General features: G+C 35.2%; 1 protein-coding gene across 3 annotated transcripts in view; it reads right to left on the reverse strand.

The window, feature by feature from the left end:
• Positions 1-25,836, reverse strand: part of Mrpl1 (mitochondrial ribosomal protein L1) — a 63,545-nt gene that overhangs the window by 13,910 nt on the left and 23,799 nt on the right. For 2 of the 3 annotated variants that reach the window (XM_070012989.1, XM_070012990.1), the window contains exons 5-7: positions 24,227-24,298; positions 18,209-18,320; positions 9,232-9,338 (exon numbers count right to left, since the gene is read on the reverse strand). In XM_070012989.1, coding sequence (XP_069869090.1) covers positions 9,232-9,338; positions 18,209-18,320; positions 24,227-24,298 — 291 coding nt within the window. The remainder of the gene's footprint in view (positions 1-9,231; positions 9,339-18,208; positions 18,321-24,226; positions 24,299-25,836) is intronic. The other variant, XM_070012991.1, reaches the window with a different exon arrangement.

Raw genomic sequence — 25,836 nt, forward strand, 5'->3', positions numbered from 1 at the left:
ATTAGTTTTTAGCCCTAGGGCCTCCAACCAACTTCCTTTATTTTACTTTCTAGTTTATTTTTCCCCTTTTTAATTCCTTCATGAATGACACAGTGTACTGTAGCATAACAAAAATATGCAACAGAAAAGTTAATCATTATATGGAAAGAATGAGGGAAAGAAGGGAAGTAGCAGGAGGTATGAGCAAGGGGCTGCCACCTCTTATCCAGCTGTTGATTGTGTCTCATGATTTAAACAATATTCTTGCCAGCCACTATTTCAACTCATACACTCAGTTGCTCTAAAATAAACTGCAAATTACAGATCCTAAACCATCCACAGATTACTGTTCAACAGAACTCCAATCCATTCACTTGTTCTAACATGTTCACTAAAACTGACACACTGATTTCAACACAAGATTTAACTATGTTTATATTCCCTTTCCCTCAACTTGTTTATTTTTGTTCCAATATACCTTAGCTTTTATCAGCTGCCAGACCAACAAAACAACTCACTATGACACAAGCAAAGCATACTTCATAAGTGGCCCCTACGAATGGACCGTGTTTACAACATTAAAAAGAAGGGGAAAAAGCACATCAAAATTCCTAAATCTATATTAAGTAGTTCAAAGCTCCAAATTTATATTTTAAACTCAGACAGGAAACACACCAGTTAATTCAGGTCTTGTCATTATTTGGCATAAAGCAGATGTGTTGTCTTTTTATTTCCCTTTTTAGAAAACAAACTTTTTAGCCAGGTGCTGGTGGCTCATGCCTATAACCCTAGCTACTTAAGAAGCTGAGATCAAAGGACCATGGTTTGAAGCCAGCCCAAGCAGAAAAGTCCGTGACACTCTTATCTCCAATAAATTACTCAGAAAAGGCCAGAAGTGGTGCTATGGCTCAAGTGGAAGAGTGTTAGCCTTGAACACAAAGAGACTCAGGGACAATGCCAGGTCCTGAGTTCAAGCCCCAAGACCGCCTTTACCACCACATAAAAAGGAAAAAGAAAAAGAAAAACAAACTTATTAAAGTGCTAGGAGTGGTACAGCATTTGTCTGGAATATGCGTGGCACTGGAATTGATCTCCAGTACCACAAAAAAGGAAGTTGGGAAAGAGATCAATATGCTTTGGTTTGATTTACCAATACCACATTGTTTACAAGCTTCAATATCTGGATATTCACATGACTATAAAGGGCTAAAGTTTTTACTTCAATGTTCTGACAACTTAATGTCAAGGTAGCTGACAGTATAAAGGTACTTACAGAAAGTATTTTAAAATGATGCTTTCTAATTTCAATCATAGTAAATTTTAACTCTCCTAAATGAAGATTTTATGCAATTATACATTAATTAATTTAGTAATAGTTTTCAAAAAAAGTAAAGTTTGAAAGTAAGATTAAAGTATTTTTTTGACAATATTTTATCCTGTTATTGACTTCACTTGATTTAATAGCATACCAGGAGGAACCTGTACTGTGATATAAGAAAATAAATGGGAAAAGTAGGACTCTACTGATTCACACGGAGAATCTATGCTTCATAATAAACTTGCTGATGATATTAGTTTGAAATTAGTAAAAATTCACAAACTCAACCACATATATTTAAAAACTTTCATGACATAGTGAATGAATAAGATGACAAGAAAACATTTCAACATTTTTACAAATACATCTGTTAAAATGTGTTAAAGACATTTTAATACAAACAACTCATTTGTTCATTAAAAGGTATTATTTTTATTAGAATTCTGTATTCAAAATTAAGTTATACATTATTGAAAAACTATTCTTTGATACACAGTTCACACTAGTTCACACTAATTTTTCCATAAATTTCATTCTATTCTTTCTGGTGGATGAGTAAGGAAGGACAGAAGAGAATGAAAGAGAAAAGAGATTCAGGAAAATAGAAAAAGAAAACTTCAAAAAGTTATTAAAAGGAAGAAGAAAACCTAAACACAAATATCAAAAACAAAATATAAATTATAACAATTATTTTTAATATTAAATAACTCGCAAAGAGTACTGGAAAATAAATGACTATATTATAATCTAGAGATAAGAATGCTCAAAAGAAAAAAAATGTAAAGCTAGCTCAAATGCTTTAGTATTATTTTACCCTTGAACTAAACTGCTTCTTACCAAGAAAGTGTAGCCTGGCTGTTTGTTTTGGTAGCTAAGTCAAAGAATAACAGGAAATAAAGGAAGTTTCTCAACATTTAGTATACATATATTCATTTAATCTGTCTGATCAACTTACCTTTCCTCAACTCCTGATACCACATATTATATCCCTACCATCTAGAGAACCTATGCGCTAATTCCCCCAGTCAGTCACCTGATATACACTATGCACCTGGCTACTCCATGAAGATGAAACTGTTATCTGTCTTGTTGATGAATATAACCCTACTATGTATGTACCTGACAATCAGTAGGCATGTAACAAATATTCACTAAATGAATCATAAATCCTTAATTTAAAAAAAAAAAAAACAATCAATTGTACTAAAAAAAAACTATGTGAATGCATACAATTTGAAAAAGTTCACAAAAATCTTGAGGTCCACTACAACCCCATAAAAAAGTTTTTCTGTTAAAATAAAAGCAAGTCAATACTCTTGTTACATCAAACTATTCAGAAACATAGTGCCAATAACATACATGATTCAATGGTCTCCTATGTCAAAATAGCTCTCCTCTGTGACAAACTCTGTGTACTTAATACATTCTGTTCTCAAACTGTTTTGAGAATGTACTTCCTCAAGGCTAATTCTACCACAGAAGAGAAAAACAAATATCCCAATTCTAGAATGTCAAGCACTTTTCTTCCTCTGTGTCTTTGTACTTAATGCTCACTTTCCTCCAAAATAATTTTTCCCCAGAGAGCTCTACAATTTGTCCCCTTATTATTCAGCTTCCATCTCAGCATCACCTTTGAGAGGCCTTTCCTGACGAAATCTGTCTAAAACAGCCACCCAACCCCACTCTGACGCCTTACAAAACTTTCTTAAATAAAATATTACCTATATTCCCAAATAAAAAGCAAAACACTTCAAGACAAGGACTTTAGTAACAGCTGTTGGCTTTCAGTGGACATCCACATCTGCTTCTGGATGTACTTTCTAATAAGGAGACTAGTAAGGAAGGGACAGAGTATTAAATCAGGTGTGCACCTATTGAGGACCACTATACAGATTCTTTTCCTAGTTTTAGTGTGCTACTAAACTAAATTAGTACATCATGGGATGAATGGAAGGGAAGGGCTGTAAGGGAGGAAAAGCAAAACAACAGGGGAGAAAGAAAGCTTGTTTGGGATATAACAGAAGTACGTGCTTTTTTTAAAAAAAAGCAAAAACTGTTATCTTCTGCGTTTGCATATGAAGTATTTACTCAAAAAAAAAAAAAAATCAAGCCCAGGTGCTTTCATAGCCGGGTGCCTACGTTTTCTGTTGCTGAACAATTTTCCTTTGTGGGGGGACACAGCCTAAGTACAGTTGAGGCTTTAGGAAGCAACAGATTCCAAGCAACATTTGATGTTTCATTAGAATAACTTACCTGAAATGTTTTGAATTAGGTTAACTCCTCTTTAGATTTTCTTTTGAAAAGTGCTATAAGCACAAAAATCCCCAAAGCTCTTAAGATGAAATGAAGATAAAATGTCAAGACTTGTGGCTTCTTTCTTTAAAACATATTATAGTGAAAAGTTCTTTTTAAAATCTTCACTTGTGTGTAAATGTACACTTGAAAAGAATGTCTTTGAAGTTAAAGATTAGCCCTAGAGAAAAGGTGATAACAAATACAGCAGCCTTGCACTAAATAGTTTTCTGAAGGCCATTTTTATAGTGTGGAAAATTCTACTGAGTTGTTTGCTTTCATAGGAAAAGCCCTTATTTAAAAAATGCCCTGTATTTATATGCTAAAATACTTTATGAAAAGGGAAAATTAATGAATTACATTTATTGACATCAATAAGGCAGTATCTTAAAAGAAAGGTAAATATTAGATTTAAAAATAGGGAATAGATGTGTCTTGCATATACATTTATCTGATTTGGAAAGGGGAAGCAGAACAATAAAATGGTGACACTAAACCAATGCAACAGACACTATGTTGGAAGGAAAGTAGGAGAAAAACGAGGGAGGAGGTTAACAATTTTGGACAAGAATGTATTCATTACCTTGCATTTGTAACTGCAACCTCTCTGTACATTACCTTGACAATAATATTCAATTTTTAAAAATGCCCTGAAGCCGGACGCCAGTGTCTCACGCCTGTAATCCTAGCTACTCAGGAGGCTGAGATCTGAGGATTGCAGTTCAAAGCCAGGCCAGGCAGGAATGTCTGTGAGACTCTTATCTCTAATAAACTACCAAAAAACTGGAAGTGGTACGGTGGCTCAAGTGTAGAATGCTAGCCTTGAGCTGAAGAGCTGAGGGACAGCACGCAGGCCTAGAGTTCAAGCCCCACAACTGACACAAAAAAGGAAGGAAGGAAGGAAGGAAGGAAGGAAGAAAGAAAGAAAGAAAGGCCCTGAAACTAAGTAGATTTCATAGTACAATGCACCCTTAAAAGATCTAGTGGACACTATCAATACAAGCCTATTTTTAACCTCAATCTTTTTCTAACTTTTGTAATCCCAAAGACTTTCAGTCAGAATTGATTTGAAAATCTAAATCTAAAACCCACAAGTTGGGCACTTGTAGCTCATGCTTATAATCCTAGCTACTCATGAGACTGAAAAAAAAGATGCATATCTCTAATTAACTAGCAAAAAGCAGAAAATGGAGGTGTAGCTCAAGTGGTAGAGTGCTAGCCCTGATAGAAACTAGGGAAGAGCCCAAGGGCCCCATAAAACAGCAAGTGCTGCTACTGAGATCTGAGGATTGTGGTTGGAAGCCAGCTCAGGCAGGTCCATGAGACTCTTATCTCCAATTAAACACCAGGAAATTGGAAGTGGCGCTGAGGCTCAAAGTGGTAGAGTGCTAACCTTGAGCAAGAAAGCTCAGATACAGCACCCAGGCCCTGAGTTCAAGTCCCATGACTGACAAAAAACAAAACTAACAAACAAACAAAGCATAAAACTACATAGGTGAGATTCTACTCAACTGGATTCAGACATAAAAGTTAGCTACTTGCTACTTCAAAACATTTATAGGCTCTTCTCTTGCCATACTAGGCAATGAGAAACATATAATTTATTATGTATTAAATACCATATACAAACAAATATATTTCAAGTTTTTCTTTAATTTAAATTACCATCATGGCCTCTTGTTGACAAATGCTAACCACCTAATATATCAATATTTTATTACTTTCATCATTTTCCCCAATTCATAAGTTCTATTTCTTGACTTCCTGTTCTCAGCAAATGAAACCTCAACTACGTTATCAAGATTGTTAAGTATGTGAAGTAGTCAACATTCACAAAGAGATTAAAAAGGGAGAAAGAGGAAGAGAGAGGAGAAAAGAAAAGACCCTATAGGAGAAAGGGAGGAAGGTGATAAAAAAGAAAACACTTAAGTTTTCACAAATTATGTGTGCCTCTGAGAAATGAGATAGTCAATACCAACAGAAAATCATAAAGAACTTTTACCTTAAAATGAAACGTAAGTCAAGCAAACCAATCAAAAATGCAAATGGCCTTAATTATACTTTGAAGTGTTCTGGAAAAGTAGGCTGAACTTACTCTTTGTAAGAAAAAAGAAAGCATGTTCTGAGAGTCTCACAACTAACATAAAACGGATTTGTGGTATATTATAAAACACTAAGTCATCCTTTGAAAATTACTTCAAAGTCTGACAAGTTTATGCTTCAATATGTAGACAGTTTAATTTCCTTATATAACATAAAAAAATACAACCAGCTGAGCATTTCTATAATGAACAGTGGACAAGATTCTTGATTCTTACTTTTACCTTATTAAATTCTATCAAGTACAGTATTACTTCATTTGCATTATCCACAAAGATAATTTGAAGTTTGGAATCAATCTTTATAAAACAACATTTTAAACATTATAAGACAACATTATAAACATTTTTTCCATTGATTCATAATTTACATTAGAATGACTTTTAATGATTTCTGACCTTCAGTTGACAGACTTTGTTTATGAATATTTACTCACTTAACTAACTCCTTGGACAATTATTGAGTACTTTTTGTACTTTTAGGAGTTAGGCACACAACAATTTAAAAAATGAATAAAATTTCTTGTCTTTTATGTTCTTATTCTTTTAGGTTTCTTTAGTTCCTGCTTAGCTAGAGTAAAATCTTAACTGTTACTTCTTTTTTTCTGTGCCAGTCCTGAAGCTTGAACTCAGCAACACCAGCAGGTAGCTTTCACTCTTAGTCCTAACTACTCAAGAGGCTAAGATCTAAGCGTAACAGTTCAAAGCAATCCCCAGCAGGATAGTTTGTGAGACTCTCCTCTCCAATAAATAAACAAACAAAAAGCCAGAAGTGGAGCAGTGACTCAATGGTGGAGTGCTATCCTTGGGCACAAAAGCTCAGGGAAAGCACTCAGGCCCTGAGTTCAAGCCCCAGGACTGGCAACAGAAAAAGAAAAAGAAAGTAAAGGTGGGCATATGACTACCAGCTAGGCACTACACAGAGTACCAAGCCATGTGACTAAGGTCTGGCCTGTGGATAGGGACAAAGTTCGCAAGGATATACACAACAATGGTTCAGATGCTTAAACCATTTAGATGGAGCTCCATCATTCAAAGTGGCACTTAGTCTCCTTCACTCAGATTGTGAGTCAGACCTGACAATGCACGACAAGAACAGAACCCGAAGAGTCTTGAAGATGGCAAATAGCAAAAGGGAAAAAACGCTTGATCCTTAGACAACTCTGAAGAGCAAAGCATTTGAGCTGCCTACCAGTTCAACTTAGGAGAAAATTAACTTTTTATTGTGGTTAAGTCACTGGTATTTGGTTCCTTTAAAACAGCTGAACTAACACAGGTGTGTGATAGCCCCTTCTTCATCTTTTATATTGTTTTGAGATATGAATGATGACCCGTAATTTATCTGTTGTTGTTGTTTTTTGGCAGTACAATCTAGATTTGATATCGTTACTACTCAGCGCGTTAAGGCCTAGTTACTTTATCTCAACCAGAAATACAGACAGTGATAAATTCTCTCTAGCTAAGGTAATACTAATCATTACTATCACTTTACTTGTGAGGGAAATGGGAAAACAGGGAAACAATGGCTTAGAAAGCAAAGTGGTGGACTTATGAAATGAGGATTTAAACCATGTCAGTATGAATCTAAAATCTACTTTATTAATTTTCCACTACAATATTTAAGTAGTATTCTCCATAAACAAGTAGATTAACGTCCTTTTCATCAATACATTTGTCCCCCAAAGATCCAAGCAGTCTGCTTCAGAGTCTGTCTTAATCACTATAGTATTTGTTGAAAACATGAATAAAGTACAACTCCAGGACCTATGTAGACTCACACTACTGAAAATACTGAAAATAAGGCAGATTTAATCCAGTTTAAGAGTCTTTGGTTCTCAAGTACTCTTTGGTCCCAAAAAAACAACCAAAATAATATATTACGCACTAGCATTTTAAAATTGATCTCATTTTCAAACACCAAGTGCTATGGGTCTCCTTATACACCTCTATAGATAAGGAAATCTGAGACAGCATTAAGAATCTTGCTTCAAGTCTCCATCCCTTAAGTAGCAGGACAGGTATTCAAACTCAAGTCTCTGCAGCTCTAGGATAATCCCTTAAAATTTGTACTTGGTTGTTTAGTTTTTAGATTATAATATTGTCAACACTAAGAATCAAGAAAACTGCCAAAGGCTTTTGAACATGAGAAAATTTGAGCACAAGAAAAACATCAGATTCCAGCAGATCTCAAGCCAAGTAAATTGGTGCCACCTTTGATGATAATGTAGCAAGCAGGAATTTCCTAATCTCTGACTGCATTAAATCCCTTCTAAGGAGTTTCCCCACCATTACACTAGCTTCGAGTTTCTCTTGATTTCTCATGATCTATGATGGACATAGCTCCATTAGCTTAAACTGTGAGATGTCAGCAACAATGTAAAATCCCTATTAAGAGAAAATGAGAGGGAAAAAAAGAAGAGCAATAGCTATTCCAATAATACAGGTGTAAGGAGCCTGGACCTGCAGGTACCCTCCCTGAACCTATGCTGAACCTATTCTGCCTAATTTACCTGTAAAATGTAGGAAATATCTTTAAGCAATTTGAGCTTCCATGCTTTTATCTGTCAAATGGAGATAACTTTACCTTTCAAATGCTGAGAACTACAAAGCAGAATATACAAGTACTGGAATAGTACTGGACACCTGGAAGTATCAATACTACCATTATTCCCATAATTATGTACAGAGAAAAAAATTACATATTCATTTATAGGCACTTGAGAGATTCTTGACTTTTTTTTCTTTATGACATTACTGGAGTTTAAACTCTACGTTTCCCGCTATCACTTGGCTTTTTTGCTCTACCTCTTGAGCCACATCTCCACTTCTGGCTTTTTGGTAGCTAACTGAAAGTAAACATTTTATGGATTTGTCTGCTTCGGCTAGCTTCAAATTATAATCCTTAGATCTCAGCCTCCTGAGTAGCCAGGATTATGAGCATAGCTGTTAGTCAAGTGAGAGATCCAATAAAAAGAACATATCTGTAATTACCTTTAATGTTCTTAATGCCTTTATATTTTACAGTCCTGTAACTGACATATCTATATTAGTGTCTTAGGATGTCACTGGAAACTGACATCCAACATCTTCTGTAAGTAGACAAACAATTTTGTGAACAGTTAAAATAACTTACTAAAATGAAGCAAATAAATACTCCATTAGCTAGTATCAAACACCTACTATGCACTCAACATTATGCAATATTCTATAAGGGAAATAAAGGATCTTAACCCTACTACTCTTAGTAAGTGTGAAACATTAGACAACAGAAAACATGTATCTTACAATAGATAAATACAGCAAAAACAGAAGTAAATGTCAGTGAATAGCACGTAATTCTGGAAGGAAGAAATTTCTAAGTACCATAAACATTTATGCGATCAATCTAAAGAATAAAATTTTCTCTGTATACGTTAGTATCACTACTAATGCCAGTTTTAAGAGCAAATCGAAATGATTGGTATATTGTAGTATCTAATACTATTAATAAATTTTAACAAAAAAAGGAAAGAGAATTATTTGATCATTTTTACTATCACTTACTGTCGCTATTTTGGTGCTGAGAAAGTGCTCTCTTTCTTCATCTACCATAATTTCATGTCCAGTTTTAAATAATTCAAGCATTTTGGGAATGTCTCGGCCAATGGAATCTGGTTAGAAAGGTAAAAATATCCAAAATCATCACAACATCTCAACAAGTAGCAAAATTTACTGAATGTGATAAACATGTACCCCACGTGAAGTTATATAGCAAGTGAGTTATGGCAGCTCATTAAAACACAGATGGCTAGAGAAAATGGCACAAAAAAAGACCTAAAAATGGAACTTGAATCTCCTGGAGCTAAATTCAGACTATTCTATTAACACTGTGATGCCCCTGCTGAATATTAAAAGTAAGAATATTAAAAGTAAGAAACAAGGTGGGGATACCACCAAGGTGGAGATACCACACCCCATGGCTGCCCCAGCCAGAGTTCCTTCAGAGAGACAATGTGAACCTAGTGTCGTACAGAACACAGCACAGCTGAGCAGATGTTCAGATGGCCTCAGGGGCACATAAGCCAAAAAGAAAAGCAATTGCCTATAGAAGCTTACTATCTAATTGGAGTCTGAGGCACAGAGATAGAACAATTACTGTAAACACTGTTTTTCCAATGTAGCTGAGTATTAAACAGTACGTCACAGTACAACAAACAGTAAAATGCTAATAGTGACACACCTGGTTAAACTACTCACATATCTACTTCTTTACTTAGGTTTTTTCCAGCCAGCCTGGCCTGGAACTTGTGATCCTCTTGCTTCTACCTCCTAAGTGTTGGGATTATTGGTGTGTACCACCGTGCCTGGCTCACAGATGTATTTTTTCAGTTACATTTTCATAGAAACAGTGTGTTGTATTTGAGCATGAGAGTTATTTGGTGACATATAAATACATCTACAATGCTATGTTCCTTCTTGTCACTACAGATAAGTCTCTCTGCTTCTACCAAACAGTCCTCATTTGTGTACAGAAACTACCTCTACTTACCTATGAAGATACTGCTTCTTCTCTTGTCTATACTACCAAATTTCCCAGCTTTCCTAATAATCCACATTAGCTTACAAAGTTTTCTATAAAATGTTATCTCAAGCAATACTTCACATTTCCTTTAACCATGTAATACACTTCTGAAGTACATTAAGTTTTTTAAAAAAGAAAAAGCTATCGTTTCTGTCTCTTTTCCTTTCTTCCATTTTTCCTTATGCCTACTTTATTTTATTTTTGGTCAGTTGCGGGGCTTGAACTCTAGAGCTGGGTGCCGTCTCTGAGCTTTTTTCACTAAAAGCTAGCACTCTACCACTTTGAGCCACAGGGATACTTCCTTTTATATCTACTTTAATCAGGTTGTCATTTCCATTGCTTCATTGAAAATAATCTTATTAAGGCTGTCAATGCAATCGTCATTTCTCAGTGTTTGAGTGACTTGACCATCAATAGCAGCTCATGTTCTGAAACATTCTCACTGGCTGTCCAACTGCATTCTCAGTGGCCACTTTCATTTAGCTGACTCTCACAGTTTTTACTACCTCAAGATTCATCATCTGACCTCTTCTATTGTATCCTTGCATATTTCCCTAAATGATCTCATCCAAACACATGGCTTTAATACCAAGTAGCCACTCATAATTGCTAAACATACATCTCAGTCACTTTCGTTCTCATGGTTTCCAACCACCTATTTGATAACTCCACCTAGATGCAGACAGGTAATTAGTAAAGGTATAAATGTGACATATGCTTGCTAAAAAAATGTACAAATGAGCTCATAATCTGAAGTTTAATACCATAGTAACAATGTATAGGTCATAATGTGCACATTTACCAGAACCTACTTTGTGCTAATACATGATAACTTTGGACCAGTTGACTCTCCCCTCTCCTGTCGAATTCATTTGTGATAGCATTGTTAGGTCCAAACCTCGTTTCCTACTAGTATCATTACCTTTAAAATAATATTCAGTAGGCTATTTGAGACCAAAATGAGGGCATCATTCCAGATTCTTTCCTCATATTTAATCAATTACTCCTGTTAACCCTACCTCCTCAATATCCTAACCAGTCTTCCTCTTTATCTTCATTGCCATGGCCAGGTTCTTTCCAGTATCTTTTTACTAGCCTAGTGCAGTAGGCCTCCTCACTCGACTCAGTTCAAGTCTCACTGTACCACTTATACATAGCCCAGAATAGCCGTATGCCAGTAAAGAAATTTTCTCTTTCCTTTTTTTTTTTTTTTTGGTCGGTCATGGGGCTTGAACTCTGGGCCTAGGCGCTGTCTCTCAGCTCTTCAGCTCAAGGTTAGCGCTCTACCACTTGGGCCACAGTGCCACTTCTGGTTTTCTGGTGGTTAATTGGAGTTTCACAGATGTTCTTGCCTGGACTGGCTTTGAACCATAATCCTCAGATCTCAGCCTCCAGAATAGCTAGGATTACAGACATAAGCCACAGTGCCTGGCTCTTATCTCTCCCTTCTGAGCAACTGTTCTCAAAGGCTCCAATCCACGCAGAAGATAAAATCTAATCTCCAAAGTATGGCATGCAAAGTTCTCCAAGATCTGGTCAGCTGCCCATCACTATCTAACCCCATTAACCACAGTTATCTGATAAAACTTTGTGTACCAAATGATAGAAGGCTACTTACAATTTCCTGAACATAAAAACTCGTAACTTTTTTACACTAATGAAAAACCATTTGCTTTTTCTGGTATGTAGTCCCATGCACGTTAGGAAAACAAATGCCTATTCATGCTTCGCCCCTCAGTTTAATGGCTATCTTCTCTAAGCAATCTGATTCTACAAACTAGTTCCTCATTCCTCTCAGTAATTTGTATATTTTCTATTAATATATAATTGCATTTTAGCATAGCAGTTTGTCATATTTCTCATCTCTTAATGTGTACTTTCTAAAAACTGAGAAATGTCTCTGCATCTTTCGATTGCAGTACTAAGTACAGTGCCTGACACATAGATACTCAACAACTATCCACTTAGTTGACAAAGAATTTTGAAGGAGGAAATGAGATATAGATATGAAAAAAGTATATTCTCCTAAAGTAATTGTGAAGAATTAAAAGCTACTTTAGGAATTGTAGGGTGTTAATCACGTTAACACTAGTGCACATATAGTCTGAACTTTTTATATACTAAGTTTATACAAAGCTTTGCATACATTATCATAGAACCCCATAATAATGGGGGTAGATGTAGATAAGCAACATATTAGAAATATTAAAAGTTTGCTTAAGGTCACGGTGAGTAATACAGTCAAGGTTGAGGGATCTATGTTAATCAGAACTCCATTCTGTTTTTCAAGGTAGCCAATTGTTAAGTTGTCATGGTTACTCTAGGACTTTGTTGTCCCTTAAGGCTACATAGTTGCTCTCTCTTTACTCTATGCTTTTATGCTCTCCTATTTCTCTCTTTTTTCTTTCTCTTTCCCTTTCTTTTCCTCTAATTCTCCCTATTCAGTGTCCATACAGAACATAACCAATACTGAACTACATGAACTGGTACTACAACCTGATGTACATTTCTCTTCTTTCACAAGGACAACAAAGATGGAATAGTTAGTGACAAAGAAGGTTAATGAAGATTGTACATGCAGCAGCTTCAAGAAACAGAAAACTGAGAATGACATTTGAATATATATGTGGGAAAATGAGACCTCTTATTATAATTCAGAGCATACTTTACATGAGAATTTCTGTAAGAAAAAATAACATTTGGTAAGGAGACGAAGACAGCCAATTGCTGAAGGCTACTTATTTTTAAAACTGATATAAAACAAGAAACAGAACTAAGATTATAGCTAACAAGGATAACAGAATCAAACGAAAGTTGGAAGGACAACTGCAGTTTTGTTTTAACTAGATAAATCTGAGCATGAATGACTGCTAAAATTACAGCAGTCTAACTGTAGAAAAGGAAACAGCGATGGATGCTGGCAACTCATGCCTGTAATCTTAGCCACATAGGAGGCTGAGATCAGAGGATCGAAGTTCAAAGCTAACTCAGGCAGGAAAGTCTGTGTGTGACACTCGTTATCTCCGATTAACCACCAGAAAACAGGATTTGGCACTGTGGCTCAAAGTGGTCTAACTTACTAGCCTTGAACAAAAAGAACTCAGGAACAGTACCTAAGCATCAAGTTGAAACCCCATGACTGACAGAAGAAAAGAAAATGGATAGTTTCATGATATTAAAGACCTTATATGTCATGTTCACAGCCATCACCATCACATCCAAAGTTTGGCATGAGTTAAATAGTACAATTATTAGTAGTACAATTATTCCAAAAATTCTAAATTATAATTAGTACAATTATTCCAAAAAATTCTAAGTTATAATTAGTACAATTATTCCAAAAACGTCTAAGTTATAATTAACCACATTTCATGGAGAGGTTAATCCAATATATCTACAAACTGAATGCTACACTAAATGTTTACTTACTATAGAAATAATTTAAACTATCTGCTATGGGTCAGGGTACTATGTGAGGCCATGAAAATACAGAAACAGATAAAATTATGACACATTTGGGCTGGGCATCAGTGCTCATGCTTGTTATCCTAGCTACTCAACAGGCTGATATCTGAGGATTATAGTTCAGTCAGTCTGGGTAAGAAAGGCCACAAGATTTTATCTCCAATTAACCACCAAAAAGCCAGAAGTAGAACTGCGACTCAAGCAACAGAGCACTAGCCTTGAACAAAAAGGCTAAGGGAGAGAGCTGAGACTCTAGTTTAAGCCCTCACATTGGCATAAAAACAAAAACAAACAAAAAGAGGAAGAACTAAGTGCACACCACAAGTAAAGAAAAAATACAGACAATGGCAGGGTAAGTTATAAAGAAGAGTACTGAGGTACCATAATGAAAAATTAATCTCCACTTCCCATTCAATATTTTATATTAGGAGATTTCTTTGTTTAAGATATTTGACTAAGAAAGCAAGCCAGACAAATAAGCAAAGAGCACTGCAGGCAGATGGAGCAATAAGTGCAATCACTTTAAAAAAGAAGGAAAGAGGAAAAGAGAGAAAGAGAGAGATCAAGAGAGATCGAGAGACAGAGAGACGAGCTGTGTGTGTGTGTGTGTCTGTGTATGTGTATGCAAGCAAGGCAATCACTACAATGAACCAAAGGAAACACACACAGAGAGACACAAAAAGAGTGAAGAGAACCTGCTGTAAGTTACCCATAATTCATCTAGAGTAATTAGAGCAATACCTAATCACTGATAGACTCCTTCCCACATGGATCATTTTTTAAATTAATCCATGAGGGGGGAAATACTAAAAAAAAAACTTTCAAAGAGATTCCATGCAACAATTCTGTTTCTGTATTTTTCCTCTTATAAGTAAACAGTTCTTTTTTAAAAGAATACAAGCAGTACTCAAGTACAGCATGTTATTTTAGGAAGCATTTTAAATCTGGATGGTTTTACAATCCATGAGTCTTAAGTACAATGAATAACAAATTCCTCACAGAAAGTAGTATATCTGTGAATATCCTTTGGACAACACTCCAACTGAAATGCTTGTGTTGGTTCAAAGAGCCACATGTTATGAGATATATATTAGTGCAATTCTCACCTTCTCCTCATCTCCCTTTCTTTTACCTGCCAATAATTTTGCATGAGCTCAAATAATTCAACTGGACTGGAAATACAGCTCAGTGGTAGAGTGCATGCTTAGCATGCACAAAACCAGTCTCAGCAACAATAAACTAAATAAACAATAAACTAAAAAACAATGTCTATATATGCCATAGTACTTATCATCAGTTAAAATGCATAATAGAAAACTGAAACCATTAAGTCCAAGATAGTTTCTGGTAGCTTTGTTTAGTAAATGTTAAATAATTAAAACTAGAAATAAAATCTTTTAGAAGATTTTATTTAGAAGATCAAGAGAACATATCTATATTAGAGATAAAAGATTTTTCAGAGGATACTTGCAGATGGTAAACAAGGTGATTAGCAAAATAAGACCAAATTTCCTTCAAAATAATTTTTAAAAAACAATCTTTAAATTAGTTCTTAAGAAACCAAAATTATTAAGAAAATAAGCCAGATGTGAGCTTGAAAAATACAGAACTTGTCTACAGTTATACAAGCAATTATAAGAAAATGAATAAAATCACAACATTAAGCCTATTGCAAAATACACACATCCAATCCAACCAATATGGCCATGCCCACTCCTGTTAGGAAAATGAGATAAGATGGGAAACTAATGAGCTCAGCTGCACAGGCTTGTTTATTTGCTTTCCATTTCATCTACTTGCTCAAAATGTAATTTCTATTTTACTCCTAATGTCTTTTGCTGGCTTTAAGGGAATCAAATGTTCCTAAACAAGAATCTGAATAATCTCTAAAATGCACAATACAAGCTTTATTTGTTCTAAAGCACATCTGGTATATTGTTTCAACATTTTTGACAGGTTGTTTTTCTTCATGTTTAAAGAACACAAATGTTTTGCTATTTGCAGTTAAACAGATTATGTAGGGGTGAAAACAAAAGTTAGAAAAGGGAATAGGGCTGGGAAGGTGGCTCAGTGGTAGAGTGCTTGCCTCGCATACATAAGGCCCTGGGTTCTATTCCTCAGCACCACATAAACAGGAAAAGCTGAAAGTGGCGCTGTGGCTCAAGTGGTAGAGTGCTAGTCTTGAGCTGAAGAGCACAGGGAGAGTGCCCAGGCCCAGAGTTCAAGCTCCATGACCAACCAAAATGATCTGTTTTTACAAGGTTCTTTCTTAAGCAAATTGGGGGGACATATAGGTGATTGACCATGGTATATGGAAAGTGTGAATCATTAGAAAGTAGAAATAAAGTGAAATCCACAGATAAGAATTAACACTTTAATAGGACATTTGTCATTTGGAATAAACTATTTATTTAAAATCTTTCAAACCAAAAAGCAACAGTTTCAAATTTTGTGATGACCTTGGTAAAAAATAAAATATACAAATTAAAAAAAAAAACAAAAACTCAAGACTAAATAGAATCTAAAAGGACATGAAAAGTAGCAAAGGTAACAAAAGTAATGTTTGTGACAATCCAGTTCATTATGCAAAGCAAGGAGTTAGATGAACAGATATATTCAATATTCATTTCAACTTTAACTGGCTATATTTATAACTATTTGTTTTGCTCTGATTGAATTTAATTAAAAACAAGAAATATAAAAATGTTTTTCATCAAATCTGACTGCAATTTTTGTTTGTTTTTTGTGCCAGTCCTAGGGCTTAAACTCAGAATCTGGGTGCTGTCTTTGAGTTTTTTTGTTCAAGCTTAGTGCCCTACCACTTGAACCACAGCTCCACTTCCAGCCTTTTGGTGGTTAATTGGAGATAAGAGCCTCATGGACTTTCTTGCCAGTGCTGGCTTTGAACAACGATCCTCAGATCTCAGCCACCAAGTAGCTAGGGGGCATGAGCCACCAGTACCTGTTGTGTAATTCTAGTTTAATTGTTAAATAAGGTTCAATTTCAGGTCTTACTTCCAAAAGACTATAAGGCTGATTCCATGACAACAAACACTACTACAATGAAAACCCTAATACATGTTCAAAGCCTCAGTCCTATATCTAATTACGACACATGATTCAATGTAGGCTATTACAAATAAACAAAACTACAATATATCAAAAAGAAAAAAAAATCTGAATTTGCTTTTAGCATAGATAATATAGAACTCCAGACAATTGTTAGTGGCTAGTATGTATGAAGAATTAGTTCAGTTAGAGTCGTAACTTCAAGACAAATCTATTTAAACAAATTCTAGAGTATCTGTTCTATATATCACCAAGTTTTATTCAAAATAATTCCTATCTCCACCAGATATTCACTGCCACATAAAGCAAGTGAACCTGTTCTGTAAGTAAACTTATTTTTCCTCACAAATGTACGTTTCCATTAATGATACCATTTATTAAGAGAAGTCCCTAGTCTCAATACCATTTGACCGTTCCTTTCTTCCCATCAACCAGTCCATTACTAACTACTTGGTCAAAAGTCTTACTATCTTATCTCATTATAAAGACCTTAATTTAAAGATGACCTTTACCAGTCTCTTGAAATTGCCCTCTAAATCAACTCCTTGCTTCTAGCTGAAATCTATGCCAATGCATCTCAGATTCTTCCCAGATTAAAGCGCAAAACAATAGATCATGTCATACCATATCACAAAACTTCTAAGACTAAGTTTATTAGTTCAGCCTTCAAAGTCCTTCTCAACACAGCATAAATCTACCTTTCCAACACCATTCCCCACTATTCTTTTCCATCTCAATGTAGAGGTACCATTCCCTGTAGTCAAAGAGAATTTACTTAGATTTCTTGGACTTGGCCTAGAATTTCTTACTTCTATGATTAATGTATGATTAATATATTCCTTTTACTTAAAAGTAACATTCCCTTTAAACAATTCATCCAGTTATTCAGGCTACAGTTTAAATGCCACATCCTTTATGATGCATTCCTTGTTCTCCACCTATGTGTAAACTCTTCCTCCACTGAACAACCACATCACCTTGTGAATTTATCAAATAACAGCCCACATTTCATTACATGATTCTTACCTGTCTTAGTAGATTTTGTAAAGATAAAAATATTAAGGGTAAATACTCCCTGAGCCATGCATTCATAAATACATTCATATAGAAATTGTATGCTTAAATTAATGAACATACTTTATATAAAGTATAAACATAATAAAATATTTTAAGTAAGTAATATGTTCATTTGGAACTAGACTATGATTTAAAGTTGTAAAGTAATTAGTACCACAAATTCTTTTAGACTATCAATACTATTGCCAAGAGAAAAATTCAAATGCACATATTTCTAGAACAGAAAACCCAAATACTAGGTAGAACACATTATTTGTTCTGCATAAAAATGAACAGCTTTGTTTTCCAACTGAATAGAATCAAAAGGAAATTTATTGATAGCATATTGAAATAAGAATTGCCTCTTACTTCTACCAAACTTTGGATATCTTTTCTTCAGTTTCTTCCTTAAAGGATTAAGCTCAGACATTATTTCAGGAACAGCTACATAAAAGTCTACATGAATTTCATCATCCAAAACCTGAAAATGAGAGGAGGGGAAAAGATAACTTTAGATTATATAGAAACACTTTATTTAACCAAAAATAAGTAATTTCCACTTCAATTCAAAAGTCATTAAACACAAATACTTTTCATCAAACACAAGAATCATAGGAATACAATTACTTATTATAAAATCCATCAGAAGCAAAATATTTTTTATTTTAAAAAGTCACATCCATTTAAAAGAAAACAGTGGTTTTAATTCTTGCACGGGATTATTTTAGGCAGAAAGGTGATACAACATAGAACAGCACTAACTGAACACAACTCCTACAACCTCTTAAAGCTGAATTCAATACAGCCATTAAAACATAAGAAACAAACTGAAAATTGTGTAACAGTTCACACACAAAAATAATAATCACCAGCTGGCAACCTCACTAGCAACCAATATCTTTCTAAATTTAGAGCATCAAGAGAACCAAATCTATCATTATTTTTACAAGGAACTGAACTAAAATTCTTCTTGCAACCAATAACTAAAAGACAAAAGGACAGTCAAAGACAAGGTTACTTATAATTCATTATCCATACTCTAGTCTCAGAAAAAATGGATTAAGTTTTTACGAATTGATTTGTCAAGCACTGGAGGTTCATATTTGTAATCCTAGCTACTTAGGAGGCTAAGATCTGAGGATCATGGTTTAAAGGACAGATCAAGAAAGTCTGTGAGACTTCAATTAACCTAGGGGGGAGGGGAAAGAGGGTAGATAGAAAGTGGCGTAAGTGGCTCACGTCTATAATCCTAGCTACTCAGGAGCCTGAGATCTGAGGATCGAGGTTCAAAACCAGCCTGGGCAGGAAAGTCCGTGAGACTCTTATCTCCAATAAACCACTAGAAAACCGGAAGTGGTACTGTGGCTCATGCGGTAGAGCGCTTGCCTTGAGCTGAAGAGCACAGGGATAACGCCCAAGCCCAGAGTTCAAGCCCCACGACCGACCAAAAAAAAAAAGAAAGAAAGTTGGTGTGTATACCAGACTTCAGTGAGAAAGCTAAGGGACAGCATGTAGGCCCTGAGTTCAAGCCCTAGTATTGTCAGGAAGAAAAAAAAAAGACCACTTGATTATTTCAAGCAAGTATCCAAATAATTATACTACTACTACTACTACTACTACTACTACTACTACTACTACTACTACTATACTTTATTCCATTTAAAAGTTTGATCAATTATGAAATTAAACACATTTTTAAAACCATATTGCCTAGGTAATAATTTCACCAACTTCTGAGGATGCTTTAGAGTTGTGGGATTTTGCAATCTTACCAAAATATGCCAATCAAATCTTTGTTTTGGGTTACATAGTGACTCCTGAAAAAAGTAAAATACTGGCAAAATTAAGTAATGATTCTGAAATTTTATCTTCCTGTCTCTATTTTTTCTACCTTTATTACTTAAACGGCATGCTCTCCTTAATAAATACAACTTAAATTCAATGAGTGTTTTTCATGTGCCATGAATTTTGCTAAATATTTTATGTGGCTTAATTCAATCAATCATGACAATTTTACAAGGCACACTGTAGATAAGGAAGCTAAGCTCTCAGAGCCGGTGAGTCAGTATGCATATTCCTGAGAAACAGCCAAAACTCAAAGACAAGTTCTATGGGTATAGAGCCAGGACTCTCATTTTCAGAAATGTGAAAGCTGAGATAATTTGGAAATGCCAAAGAACTGTGTGAGTTTGCTATTCAAGGGCCTAAAACTACTTTTTTTTTTTTATGTTATTGTAAGGGTGATGTCAGGGGGTTAGTTACATAAGTAAGGTAATGAATACATTTCTTGTAGAACAGTTACCCCTCCCTTCTTTTTTCCTACTTCCCCTCCTCTTCAACTTCCCTCCCCCCAAATCATAATGTTCATTTCCAACATAGTGCCGTGAGTATCACTGTTGCATTGGTTCACCCTAGCAGAGGATCAAAATAGCTCTATAGCTATGTGCACATGACCATACAAAAGAATGCTAATAGAAATGAACTCCAAGATATGGAAACAAGTGGGGTTTTTTTCTTTGTTTTTGTTTTTTAATGTACTGCTTGAAGCTATTTACTTTTGTTTCTTTTTTGTTGTTGTTATTCTTTTGGTTTGTCCCTTGTTGTTACTGTTTTTGATTTTGGTATCCTATGTCTTGTATATGTTTATTTGATGAGGGGAACGGAAAGGGAATACAAAATGGTGAGACAAAGGACAAAGAGTGAACCAATGTAACAGCCTAAAACTAATTCTAAGACATGTTCTTTTAAATTAAATTAAAAATTATGTTTCAGTGTTATGCTATAATTAACCTTAAGATCGTGTCCTGGAATAATACAAGTCTGTGGATGGAAATTATGCTTTTACAGACAAGTAAGAATAAGAAACTGCTTTTAAATCTGAGCCAAGTAGATCTGTAATATTTCAAAATACCAAAAATATAATGAATTCATTAAAGTCTTATTCTATAAACCAACTAAATGTCCAGTAATACTATCCTACCTTACAATTTGTAAGAGCTAAATAAAATAGCACATCACAGAAATAATGAATGGGAGCTAAGGGATCATTCAATGAAAAAGCTAGCATGTACAAGACTGTGGGTACAATCCCCAGCACTATAAAAATTAAATGAAAATTAAGTAAAAATACAGAAATGTACTTTTTCAATTATAGCCACAGTATTATTTACAAAATTTTATTGAAGGTGGGTGTGGGTGCTGGTGGATCTTGCCCATAATCCTAGCAACTCAAGAAGGTTAGATCTAAGTGTCACAATCTGAAACCAGTCCAGGCAGAAAAGCCTATGTGATTCTCATCTCCAATTAACCACCGAAAAGCTAAAAGTGGAGGTGTGGCTCAAGTACAGTCTTGAGCGAAAAAGCTAAAAGAACAGCACTCAGGCCCTGAGTTCAAGTCCCAGGACTGGTACACACATATACAAAAATGTACTGATAGCCAGGCGCCAGTGGCTCATGCCTATAATCGTGGCTACTCTGGAGGCTGAGATCTAAGGATCATGGTTCAGAGCCAGCCCCAGCAGGAAAGTCCATGAGACTCTTTTTTTTTTATTATTATTATGAAAATACAGTACAGAGGGGCTGGGAAGGTGGCTCAGTGGTAGTGCTTGCCTTGCATGCATGAGGCCCTGGGTTCAACTCCTCAGCACCACATAAGCAGAAAAGCCAGAAGTGGCGCTGTGGCTCAAGTGGTAGAATGCTAGCCTTGAGCTGAAGAGCTGAGGGACAGTGCCTAGGCCCAGAGTTCAGGCCCCATGACCAACAAAACAAAAACAAAAACAAAAGAAAGAAAATACCATACAGAGGAGTTACAATTACATGGGCAAAATAAGAATTCATGAGACTCTTATCTCCAGAAAACTGGAAGTGGCGCTGTGGCTCAAATGGTAGAGTGCTCACCTTGAGCTAAATAAAGAGCTAAGGGACTGTGCTCAGGCCCAGAGTTCAAGCCCATGACTGACAAAAATAAATAAATAAAAATAAAATTTAAAAAAGTATTTATATAAACTGAATTCCAACTAACATTAGAATAGTAAGCTTTCAAAGAAACCACTGAGTAACCTGCAGGCACATGCTGGTTCAATAACTTATACAGGTCCAAGCACAGTTCTGGGGGTCCTAAGGAGAAATTCTGCTCCTGGAATATCTTATATAGGACATAAGTTCAAAGTGTGTTTAATTTCCTTATTTGGGTTACTTCCTCAAATATACTTCCTTTATTGAACTGAAGGTTTTGTAACATTTTCTGTTCCATCACCTTTTCTTCTTTGAGAAGTAACTTCTTAACACCTGAGGGCTGGCTGAGCCACTCCTCTAGCTTCAAGCTATTCTTATGCTTCCATGAAGAAAATAGATGGAAGGCAATCCATAAATTTCCTAAGTATAGTTAGCTTCCTTGTTCCAGAAACCAAGCAGTAATTTCAAATTCCCAAGCATTTATAACATGTTTATTTCTTTAATTATTAAAAATTTTCAATAATTCTTTTTATTCTCAGATGAAATCAAAGTTTTATTTTTACTGAAAGAAATTTAATTGCTTATTTCATTATTATACTCAGATTCAGTGGCTTTTTCATGAAATATATCAGCCATTGCATGAACTGGTATACAATACAGACATGGCTCTTATCTTCATGAAGCCTACCACCTGGTGAGAAATATACATATCTGACTTGATGGGTGATCTAAAAAGACACTGTAACAAAGTGAAATATAGAACTAGATAAATGATGTTCAAAGAACTTTCAGTAAAGATGAAGTGTTCTATGGTCTATCTGATACTATGACCATTTAACAATTTCCTAAAATATAGCTAATGTGATCAGTGATGGATTTTAGGTTTAAATTCGTTTGAAGTTATTTAATACAAAAAGCAACACACTGGGAGAACAGTGAGGAAGAGATCACATTGTCAAAAAATAAATGTACTCATGTATCTGCAACCTTTTCTGTATATCACCTTTATAATAACAATTTAAAATATTAAAAATAGCTTGGGTTGGGAAGGTAGCTCAGTGGCAGAATGCTTGCCTTGCACGCATGAGGCCCTGGGTTCGATGCCTCAGTACCATGTAAGCAGAAAAAGCCAGAAGTAGCACTGTGGCTCAAGTGGTAGAGTGCTAGCCTTGAGCTGAAGAGCTGAGGGACAGCGCTCAGGCCCAGAGTTCAGGCCCCACAACCAACCAAAAATTAAAAAAAAGGCAGATGGCCAATTACTAAAAGAAAAATCTAGCCAATGATGGCAGACACATATGCTGATACTTCCACAATGATACCATACAGGTGAGAAATGTTTATTTTTTTCTATGATTAGTTAAGCAGAAGTGCACAGCACATACAATGATCTATAAAACTCACTACAGTAATCTGCTGTAGGATTGCAATCTAGTAGTTTAGTCCATTCCATACAGCCTACATATATTAGGCCAGGTAACCTGAGTTTATATGTGTGCTTGTGATGTTTACAGGAGAAGATTCCATCTAACAGGATGTTTCAATAATTCTTTTAAAACCAAAGTAATATGCCAGAAAGAATAGGATACAGCCCCAGACTTGTCCTAGGACCTGTTAACCTAACCTCTTCCTGCTTTCCACTAATTCTGACTCTAAGACTTGTTTTAGAGAGTCTCTTTAAAATTGATTCCTAAGCCTCCAGGAAATTTAATATAGTACTGGAGTGAAAAGAATAAACAAACTAGTAGCATTGCTGGGTCTCCTGAAAATATGAACCAAATTATAAGTTCAGATAAAAATCTGGATATGTGCCAAACGATACATTTTCAAGATACATTTCCTTAGTCCCTCACTCAAAATCCAAATCTGTAAAATCCATAATCCATAATCTAAATGATTAGATTTAGAAGAGGATATTATAAAGAATATTAAGAAATACCTTTTGTAATATTTTTGGGAATAACTATGTGCCTATTTTTCCGATCTCTTAAAAAAGATGCTATTCTTTTCAACAATGGTCCACAGAACTATTTTGTGCAAGCATGCAACATTCCTATTTGTCAGCCACCATAGCGGAGCCTATGTTGCTAGCCTAATGGGTATAAATGCTCAAAAGAACCAAAAGGTCAGATACAGTAGTTTATGGCTGCCACACACATCATACTTTCACTTCAAGGAAGCAAAACAAATACTTGATCTTGAAACCATGAACATCCATGTGAGCTATTTTTTATCTTATTTAAATCTCACACAAAATGACATTTTCTTAGCTTGATTTTGAGATTGAAAAAAAAAGTAGGAAAATTTCCCTTGCCCTAGAAGCAATACTATTTATAAATAATGTAAGCCTAGTGATTAAGTTCCAAATGTAATAATAAGTGGATGGCAAAGATAACTGAACAATCTCTGTAACTAATAAGCATGAAAACACAGTACCTTCTGAATCAGATTACTTCCTCCGGCAAACGCAGCTCCATTTTCTTCCGCAATTTTCATCTCTAATTCATTCTACCAAAACGTTATAGTTTGAATATCAAATATTTAGTTTTAAACTAATTCAGCAACTTTCAAGTATTTTGTAACAAATAATGTTACATTTTAGAATAAAAATATGTTTCATTCAAAACAAATTCAGCTTGTAGGTCATTAAAGTGTTTCCTACTGACAATATTTCATTTAAGTGTATCCTACCAAAAATGGCATATTAGGAACCTACTAAGTGATAGAACTTACCGAACAACATGTTGCCTTCCAAAAGATATTATAAATTATATATATATATATATATGTAAATATAATAAATGTATTTAACACCTTTCAAATATAGTAAGTTTTACTAGCTTCCAGACATTTTACAAAACCAATATGAGGCTTTTTTTAGTAGTGGTAGAACTGGGATTTTTAAACTCAGAAAGCCTCAAGTTTGCTAGGCAGGTGCTCTTACTATTGAACCCCACTTTCAGCCCTAATTTTTCTGGTTATTTTTGAAATAGGGCCTCACTCCCTGGGTACAATCCACTATGTTATGTTTCCTATCTAGCTATGTAACAGGCATGCACCACTATATACAGTTCTCCACTGAAAACTCATGCACTTTTCTGCCCAAGTTCGCCTCATTAATTGCAATCCTCCCAATCTCAGCCTCCCAAATAATTAGTATCACAGGTATGAGCCACTGATGCCCAGCAATTTTTAAAGAAATTAAAAAAACGAATTTTAGTCATTTCTCAAAAGCTTAAAGTTTATTTTTTCAACATGTTCCATTTGTCATTTTGTTTTGCTGCAAAACTTTTTCCCTGCCTCAGTTACTAAAATGTTGTAGCATTCCAACAACTATATTCGCCACTTTTCTGAGAAGAAAGTAGTTTCTTCCTTGACAGTAAGGAAGAGAACACATGTCTCACATTTGAACTTTAATGGAAAAGAAACGAAACACAAATTCACTAACACGTTAAAAACAAATGTTCATACAAAGTCTATACAGCAAGGTTCATACTGGACCTTGCTGATTCTATAACAAGGGTAGTTTGCCTTTTGTGTGTGTGTGTGTGTGTGTGTGTATGTGTGTGAGCCAATAGTAAGGCTTAAACTTAGGGCCTGGGCACTGTCCCTTCAGTTTTTTCGCTCAAGGCTGGTACTCTACTACTTGAGCCACAGTTCCATTTCATGATTTTTTTGGTAGTTAATTGTAAATAAGAGTCTCACAGACATTCCTTCCTGGGCTGACTTTGAACTGCAATCCTCAGATCTCAGCCTCCAAAGCTAGGATTATAGGCATGAGCCACTGGCAGACAGCAAAGATAATTTTTAATTGTGGCTTGTGAGGTGCCACAGCACTGTGTGATCACACTGCTGTAAAATAACCTTACTGCTGTTTGAGCAAAAAAGTTTGACTAGGAAGCAGAAGTTCCTAGGAATAATCTATACTTCGCTTTCATTTCTTATGAGAAATATAATGTAGTGGGCCAGCAGTGACCAGAGTCCTGTTCTACATGAGCTCATTCTCATCTGTGTTCAGCTCCAAATGGAAGACTAAGGTGAATATG

The sequence above is a fragment of the Dipodomys merriami genome, unplaced genomic scaffold, assembly GCF_024711535.1.
Source record: "Dipodomys merriami isolate MVZ:Mamm:240054 unplaced genomic scaffold, mDipMer1.0.p SCAF_9, whole genome shotgun sequence".
In the NCBI taxonomy this organism is placed as follows: domain Eukaryota; kingdom Metazoa; phylum Chordata; class Mammalia; order Rodentia; family Heteromyidae; genus Dipodomys; species Dipodomys merriami.